The sequence below is a fragment of the Erinaceus europaeus genome, unplaced genomic scaffold, assembly GCF_950295315.1.
Source record: "Erinaceus europaeus unplaced genomic scaffold, mEriEur2.1 scaffold_1058, whole genome shotgun sequence".
Classification (NCBI taxonomy): Eukaryota; Metazoa; Chordata; class Mammalia; order Eulipotyphla; family Erinaceidae; genus Erinaceus; species Erinaceus europaeus.
In genome coordinates, this window is record NW_026647265.1 from 1 (window position 1) to 7,999 (window position 7,999).

A 7,999-nucleotide genomic window follows, 5' to 3' on the forward strand; every position below is an offset into this window, starting at 1 on the left:
CATGTGCCAGACTATATGCTATTCATTAGGGATGAAAACCAAACAAAACTTTACTTTTCTGCTCCCACTCTTGACAAAACCACTCTTCTCTTTTTCCTTCACTGTAGTTTCATCAAAAGAATGATGTTCTTTTTACACAAGTGTATTTCTCAAGAATATACCATGCTCTTCTTGTTTAGAAACTTGATTGATAGTTATTTTTAATTTCATGCTCTTTGAAGAGGAAACAAAAGTGGCTGCAATCCTCAGCATGATGTTTCCTCTCAGCCTACAAGACTGATAAAACTATCAAAATTATATACTCAATTTCAATTGCTGTTTCCACATGAGAAAGTCTTAAAAAGCATGAAAAAAAAAAATCACTTAACCAGGAAACTGATGGGATAGGCCAGGTTTTCTCAGGCTATACACTGGTGAGGAATCAGCCTGAAAACTGGCTCCAGTCATGCCCCGGAATGTAATGCCCACTTCTGGACCAGTGGTTCCACCCAACCTTTCAAAATTAATATGTCTTCACGAAGTCTTATCTTCCTTGATTCCTCTATCTACCCAGTTCTGTCGGTCACTATAGTTATTTAGCACCTAGGTTGCTCTCACACACATTGCTAGGTGAAGTTGGGAATGTAACAGGAGCAACTTCTCAGCGGAGGAAAGAGTTAGCAGTGGGACTTAAGACCTGCAAGTAAGGAATTATTCCGGTGGTTCCGGAGGTGGCGCCATGAATAAAACATTGGACTCTCAAGCATGAGCTCCCCGAGTTCAGTCCCCAGCAGCATGTGTACCAGAGTGATGTCCGATTCTTTCTGTCTTTCTCTCTCTGCTACTTTCTCAGTAACAAATAAAAAGAAAAAAATCTTAAAAAAAAAAAAAAGAGGAGGTCAGGTAGTGGCAAACCTGGTTGAGTGCACATACTACAGTGTGCAAGGATCCAGGTTCAAGCCCCTGATCCCCACCTGCAGGGGGGGAAGTTTCACAAGTGATGAAGCAGGGCTACAGGTGTCTCTTTCTATCTCTCCCACTCCTCTCAATTTGTCTGTCTCTAATAATAATAACAGCAATAATAATAATATAAAAATGAGGGTTGGGTGATGGCACAATGGTTACGCAAAAGACTCTCATGCCTGAGTCTTTGGGGTCTCAGGTTCAATTCCCAGCACTACCATCATCCAGAGCTGAGCAGTGCTCTGGTTAAAAAAAAAAAAAAAAAAATCTGCAATGTGATAATGGGTATTTCTGAAACCAAGTATGGAGAAGGGTATGATCCTACCTTCCAAGGAGTGACAGCTGTGCGTCCCAAGGAATGAGCAGGAGAGAGAAAAGAAAGGTGGCATGCGAAGAGGAAAAGTTCAGGAAGGAAGAAAGGCGTGTTTAGAGGGATGCGAGGGTGTCGGGAGCTGAGCGGACAGGGAGGGAGGGTGCGGACCTCGAGCAGCGGCTGGAGAGAAAGGGCGCCTCCCCTGGAGCAGCTTGCAGCCTGCCCTCCCCAGCTCCAAGCCCTGGGACAAGCCCCCAGGGAGACTGCGGCCGAGGTGAGCCCGCACCTTGCCGAGAAGCCGTCGCAGGCGCTCGCAGTCGAAGTCCATGGTTCGCAGGGGCGGAGTCAGGTGGCCTCGCGGCTCCGGGGGTGGCTCCGCGCTGCAGCTGGACGGTGGCCGCCGAGGACCACACTTCCCCGACCTCCCCGGCCGCGCTCCCTCCCGACCCGGCTGGTCGCCCAGTCCAGCGGCACAGCTACGCCCAGAGCCCCCAGGAGCTGCTGGAGGGAAACTTGGGCCATCTGTAAAGACGAGAGGGGTCGAGCAGAAACTGTGAAGAGGGTAGAAGAAGCTCACACAGTTCTGGAAGAGTTTCTAGAAAGATGTGGGTGGAGGGGGTAGCATAATGTTTCTGCAAAGAGACTCATTCCTGAGGCTCCGAAGTCTCAGGTTCAGTCCCCCGCATCTCCATTAGCCAGAGCTCGTAAAAAGAAAAGGGGGGGGGGGGGAAGAGGAAAGGAAAGGAAAGATGTCTTAATTTCAGCAGAGTATCGCAAGAGGCCAAGACAGCAAAGTGGGGTTACCTTTAGGGAGGAAGGGAAAATGGCTGTATGCGGATATTGCATATTGAGAGTATGTAGTGTGGGACAAGGGTAAAAACCATGAGAGGATAAAGAGTACCTGTGGTTTCTTGAAGACCAGGAAAAGAGTCAATGGAGAATAACTGATTAAAGGTGCTGAAGAATCAATCACCTTCTAAAGATAAAATGGTGACAAGAGAATTGAGGAGATTGGAAAGGCTGCATGGATAGAAGTAGACATTTCACTTCCCAAGAACACAGTTTGTCTCATTCACAGCTGTTACAGACTAAGAACACCCCCAAATGTTTGGAGTCTAAGGAGCCCAACTTCTTCATTATTTATTTTGAAAGTGGAGAGAGAGAGATGCCAGAGCACCACTCAGTGCTGGCAGAAGGTGGTTCAGGGGCTTGAATCTGGGACCTCGGTGCATTGGTGCTTTTAAAGGCTGAGCTGTCTCCACAGCCCAGGAGCTCAACTTCTTAACAGGCAGCTGGTACCTGAACCCTGGCCCTGATTTGAAAACTAGTATAGGTCATTTAGAGGCTTTTAAAAAAATCTTTATTTACTGGGTGCATCCAGAAATCAAGAGGGAAAGAGAGATAGGGAGAGAGACACCTGCAGCCTGGCTTCGCAACTTGCAAATCTTTCCCCCTTGCAGATGAGGACCAGGGGCTAAAACCTGGGTCCCTGCACATTGTAACATGTGTGCTTAGCCAGGTGTGCCACCACCTGGCCCTGGGGTCATTTAGACTCTCCAAGCCTGTTTTCTCATAAGGAAGATGGAGTTGATAACACCTAACATATTGCTGCTGTGTGATCATGCATACAAGGAGCTTAGTTTGATGGTCAAGCCATCAGGTGGGAGCACCTTGGTGTGCCTGGGTCAATGATGTCACAATGCCTTACTAGATTCCAACTTCTAGGGAGTTGCGGACCTTTGGTGCCAAGGACTGGATCTGACATGCAAGACCTGTACCAACTGAAGGTTTCATGAGCATAATCCTTTGCCAAGATCTTGGTGAACAAACAATCTTTCACTGTGCAACTGTGTCTTAAGATTGTTTTTATCATGATTGTGATTGGCTGGATGCTTTTTGTTGGACTCGCATGTTACATGGGCACATTTCCAGAGTTTATGGTAAGTAATATCCTTATTTATAAACTCCTTGTAATCAATTCTCATGTTACTAACTTTTTGGTTAACCCCATCTAGGGCTTCTGCCCATATGGAAAACATAGTTCAGGCCTTTCTACTATTTGGAAGGCAGACTGCAGAATGGAATTTATAAGGTATCTGCTGGGAACAGAGACTGACTTCTGGATTTCGGGCCAAGGGGATGAGGGTTGCTGGGAAAGAGAATGTGGTCACTGATGGACCTTCTGAGCAGTCATTGACCCTCTTGATCACTACACAGAGGCAGTTACATACTGGCCCAATGAGTAGAGTTACCCCTGCCTTTAAATTTCTCTCTGATTTAGCCTCCAACTCTGAAATGGAGAGAGAGGTGGTCTATTAAAGAGCGCAAGGCACGACTGAAGAGCCGGGCTTTGGATGAAGATCTGCAACTGTGAGTGGGTAGTCAGGTCTGTTGGGCAGGAGTCTTGTATTTCCAGAGAACTTGGTAGCACTTCTAAAAACATATACCACCCTCGGGGGCTGGGCGATGGTGCACCAGGTTAAGAGCACATAGCATGAAGCACAGGGACCTGCTCAAGGATCCTGGTTTGAGCCCCCGGCTTCCCATCTGCAGGGGGGTGGGTCGCTTCACAAGTGGTGAGCAGGTGTTTTTCTCTTCCTTTCCTTTTGCAGTTTCTTTCTGTCCTATCCAACAACAACAAAAATGGGGGGGGGGGATCTACCACTCCCTGGAAAACATGCAACTGTAGAAGGGGAGATATTTTACATTTGTAGAACAAGAGTAATTTAGGATGCAAAGAGGAGTAGACGGAGGTTCACAAATTTAATAACTGTACCTGGTAGGTATTTTCAAAGACTGCACCATTATTCAGTTTTATTTATCTTCTCATCATGATTTTTTATTACATTTCTTTTAATTACATTTCTTTTTCTTTTCTTTTCTTCTTCTTTTTTTTTTTTTTAACTAGAGCACTGCTCAGCTTTGGCTTATGGTGGTGCGGGGGATTGAACATGGGACTTTGGAGCCTCAGGCATGACAGTATCTTTGCATAACCATTCTGCTATCTACCCCTGCCCTTCTTTTTCTTATATTTGATAGAATGGAGCAATTGAGAGGGGAAGGGGGAGGTAGAGATCGGGAGAGAGAGATACTACAGCACTGATTCATCACTGATGAAGCTTCTGCCAGCAGATGGGGAACAGGGGCTTGAACCTGGGTCCTCATGCAGGCCCCCTATTTTTAATTTTTAAATATTTATTTATGAAATAGAGAACTAGAATGTCACTCTGGCACGTACAATGTCAGGGATAGAACTTGGGAGTTCATGCTCAAGAGTTCAACCTCCTACTTTTTAAAAAATATTTATTTTATTTATTTCCTTTTGTTGCCCTTGTTGTTTTATTGTTGTAGTTATTATTGTTGTTGTTGTCGTTGTTGGATAGGACAGAGAGAAATGGAGAGAGGAGGGGAAGACAGAGAGGAGGAGAGAAAGATAGACACCTGCAGACCTGCTTCACTGCCTGTGAAGCGACTCCCCTGCAGGTGGGGAGCCGGGGTTCGAACTGGGATCCTTATGCTGGTCCTTGTGCTTTGCGCCACCTGTGCTTAACCCGCTGTGCTACAGCCCAACTCCCTTTTTTTTTTAGATTTAATCTTAATAAGGGGGGGGGGGGCAGAGCCATAACTCTGGCATATATATTACCAGAGATCGAATGCAGAAGCTCATACCTGAATTTTTAGCACTTTATTCACTTGTCATCTTCCAAGCCATGAGAGCTCAATGCTTGCTCCACTATGCCCCTTTTTGGGCTGTGACTAGATTATTATTTTGCACTGCTCAGCTCTGGTTTATGGTGGTGCAGGGGATTTTGGAGCCTCAGCCTCTTTGCATAATAATTATGCTATCTATCCCTGCCCACAAAACTGTTGTAGCTGCAAGGGTACAATCTCACAAATATAATAAATTGTAGCAGCATTATTGCTGCTTCTTTTGGCATATTCTGAAACTGGAGTTAGCATGAAGTTAGTTCAAATCCCAGTTTTGTAATTTCATAGCTATGTGATCTTGGGAAAGTTTAAATCTCTCAGAACTTCAGTTTCTTCATATGTATAATGATGTCTCAGTATCTCACTATTTTTTTTTTTTTTAGTGAGGATTACATTTGGGGTTTCATAGGAAGCATTTAGAACAAAACCTGACAATTAGTGTTTAGTAAATGCTAACTTAGCAGCTAAGCAAAACATGAAACAGTCAAAAAAGTTTTAATGGTAGAGAAAACCCTCACATTTTTGCAAGGACTGGCTTAAGGATCCTGGATGGAGCCCCCAGCTCTCCACTTGCAGGGGAGTCGCTTCACAGGCGGTGAAACAGGTCTTCAGTTGTCTATCTTTCTCTCCCCTTCTGTGTCTTCCCTTCCTCTCTCCATTTCTCTCTGTCCTATCTAACAAGGATGACATCAATGACAACAATAATAATAACTACTATAACAATGAAAAACAAGGGCAATTAAAAGGGAAAATAAATAAATAAATATAAAAAAGTAACTGATCATAGCATCCATAGCTAGTTATTTTTCCCTGAAATTCAGAGTTGTTTGTGTAGCACTTTTTTTTTTTATTATTGTTTGGTTTTGTATCTGATTAGATAAATCTAGTTTGTACATTTTGACAGGCCATGAGTCAGCAAGGATCCTATCTCATTTATGAGCTAACTACATAGGAAACAAACAAACAAACAAAACAGGCCCCTCTGATAAGTGTTCTTTAGCCCCAGCATACTTAGCATCCTGGCTGTACCACAGCTACTCACTGTGACTGATCACAAGGACTGATGTCACAATTGGTATCTGAGCTTTGCCCCCCAAATTGGCCTTCGTGGCCTCAGATTAGACCACAAAGCTCAACAGCCAGGAGCAATCATGCTGGACTATCCACCATATGGTCTGGAATGAAGACTATCCAGTTCTCAGTGCTCAGGGAATAGAACACTACACCTTCCACAAACACTCATCACCCTCAGCATAACAGCAGCTGAACAAGAAGCTTGACAATGATTGTTGTCTTATGGATGCTTCTCATTGCAGGAACAATGTGGAAGGGATTTAAGTATCCCCCAGGAGGGGTAAGTGTTCCTTCAGCTTTGTTCTTTAGCACTACTTTGAAATGTATTCTCCCAAATACAGCTCTGTATGTTTAGAAGCAAATATTTTCTACTTATTTATTGTATTTGATAGGTCGGAAAGAAACTAAGGGGGAAGAGAAGAGAGGGAGAGAGCTGCAGCACTGCTTCACCACTCATGAAGCTTCCCTCCCTGAATGCTTGGACCCAGGTTCTTGGCCACAGTAACATGTGCACTCAACTACATGTTGCCACTTCCTGGTCCCAAACCAAACATTTTCTCCTCTACTAAAATGTTACTGTAATGTAGCCACACTTATTATGACAGAGTTAGGAGAGTTCTGTCTTTCATGTCATCTTTTACAGGTATTTTCCTAAAAGCTGTGACTCTTCAGTTTCATTGAATAAACTGGAAGGTAGAAGGTAGAAGGTAGAATCGCAGGCCCAGAGTCAAAGCTGACTGACATGGGTGACCTAGTCTTGTCCTCTCTTGATGTTTTCTGTCTTTAGCCTTCAAAACCATTTACACTGGTCTGTAAAATGGTTCAGTGGCAGATGTCTATCTCTTCCCTCTGTTAAAGAGGACATCAGGAGTTGGATGTTTGTTTTTCTCTGCTGGTTGTCTGCTCTCTTACTAAGTCCCTCTCACAACTGGAATTGGAAATAATAGGTGAGACAGACACCCCTGCCTGCCCTTGTCAAGAAGAGCAATATCCTTAGCTCTACACCTTAGCAAACACTGGGGAAGGCCCACCTAATACTCGTTTTCCTCCCCCTAGACTCCAGTGGAAATAAGTAAAGATGATCCTGGTGAAGTTATGCAGCTCTGAAGCTCAATGGACCAGCTGTACAGTTCCTGTTGTTGGTTTTGCATAAAGTAATTGCACATTATTTTGTCACATTTTATGTAAAAAGTGACTGCACTTTTTAAGATGAAGACTTGGTATTCTGTTAGCTCACACAGTGAGATGGAGGGTGGGAGGTAGTTGGAATAGGTGGGACTGATAGGGCCCCATTTCATGGTTTCTAAGACTGGCAGTAAAGCTAAAAAACCCAGTTTTATGAAGGCTAGAGATGACCTATTTCCCAACTGCGAAGAGATACCATTCCACTGGCTCCAAGGCGTTTAAAAATAAAAGGTAGGGGTGGTGGTGGTTAGGCAAGGAGGCTGGAGATTATGGCAACCTTAAACCTATTATTTGGAGTATTTTTTTTTTTTTTTTTTTAAGAGCACTGCTCAGCTCTGACTTGTGTAGGGGATTGAACCTGGCACTTTGTGGAGCCTCAGGGATGATAGTCTCTTTGCATAACCACTATGCTATCTCCCCTGCCCTGGGAATATTTCTATATGCCCTTTTCACAGCTATTAAGGATCCAAAGCATATACAGTGCTGGGAAGGACCTTATTTTAATATGTTGTGCTAGATACTAAAATATACATTATTTTAGCACTTATACCCTTCTGAACTGGGGACTAATTACATTTTGCAAACTGGCAAAGATGAAGTCAAAGCTTAAGTACATTATCAGCCCATACAGTTGCAGATTACAGTGTCAAATTTAGACTCAGACCTTTCTTTTCTTTTCTTTTGCCTCCAGGGTTATTGCTGGGGTTCAGTGCCTGCATCATGAATCCACTGCTCCTGGAGGCCATTTTTTCCCCTTTTGTTGCCCTTGTTGTAGCC

At 44.1% G+C, this 7,999-nt stretch overlaps 1 protein-coding gene across 4 annotated transcripts; it reads left to right on the forward strand.

Annotated features, from left to right (window-relative positions):
- Positions 1-1,354: 1,354 nt before the first annotated feature.
- MISFA (mitochondrial sheath formation associated) lies at positions 1,355-7,205 on the forward strand. Of its 4 annotated transcripts, none has more exons than XR_009547920.1 (5): positions 1,564-2,209; positions 2,981-3,195; positions 3,537-3,641; positions 6,280-6,317; positions 7,094-7,205. XR_009547920.1 is itself a non-coding variant. In XM_060183886.1 (5 exons), the coding sequence occupies exons 2-4, from the start codon at positions 3,127-3,129 to the stop codon at positions 6,299-6,301; spliced, it is 180 nt and encodes a 59-aa protein (XP_060039869.1). In that variant the 5' UTR covers positions 1,609-2,209; positions 2,981-3,126; the 3' UTR covers positions 6,302-6,317; positions 7,094-7,205. The 4 variants fall into 4 exon arrangements, 3 of the variants coding, with proteins under 3 accessions (XP_060039867.1, XP_060039868.1, XP_060039869.1); XM_060183886.1 differs by having other exon boundaries at positions 1,609-2,209; positions 3,537-3,625; XM_060183884.1 differs by lacking the exons at positions 3,537-3,641; positions 6,280-6,317; positions 7,094-7,205 and having other exon boundaries at positions 1,355-1,860; positions 2,981-3,089.
- The last annotated feature ends 794 nt before the right edge of the window (positions 7,206-7,999 follow it).

Coding starts and splice junctions, on each gene's coding strand:
- MISFA (XM_060183884.1), top strand. CDS start 1,377: ATGCGAGGGTGTCGGGAGCTGAGCGGACAGGGAGGGAGGGTGCGGACC. Junction 1,861..2,980: donor GGAAGAGTTTCTAGAAAGAT/GTGGGTGGAGGG, acceptor TCCAACTTCTAG/GGAGTTGCGGACCTTTGGTG.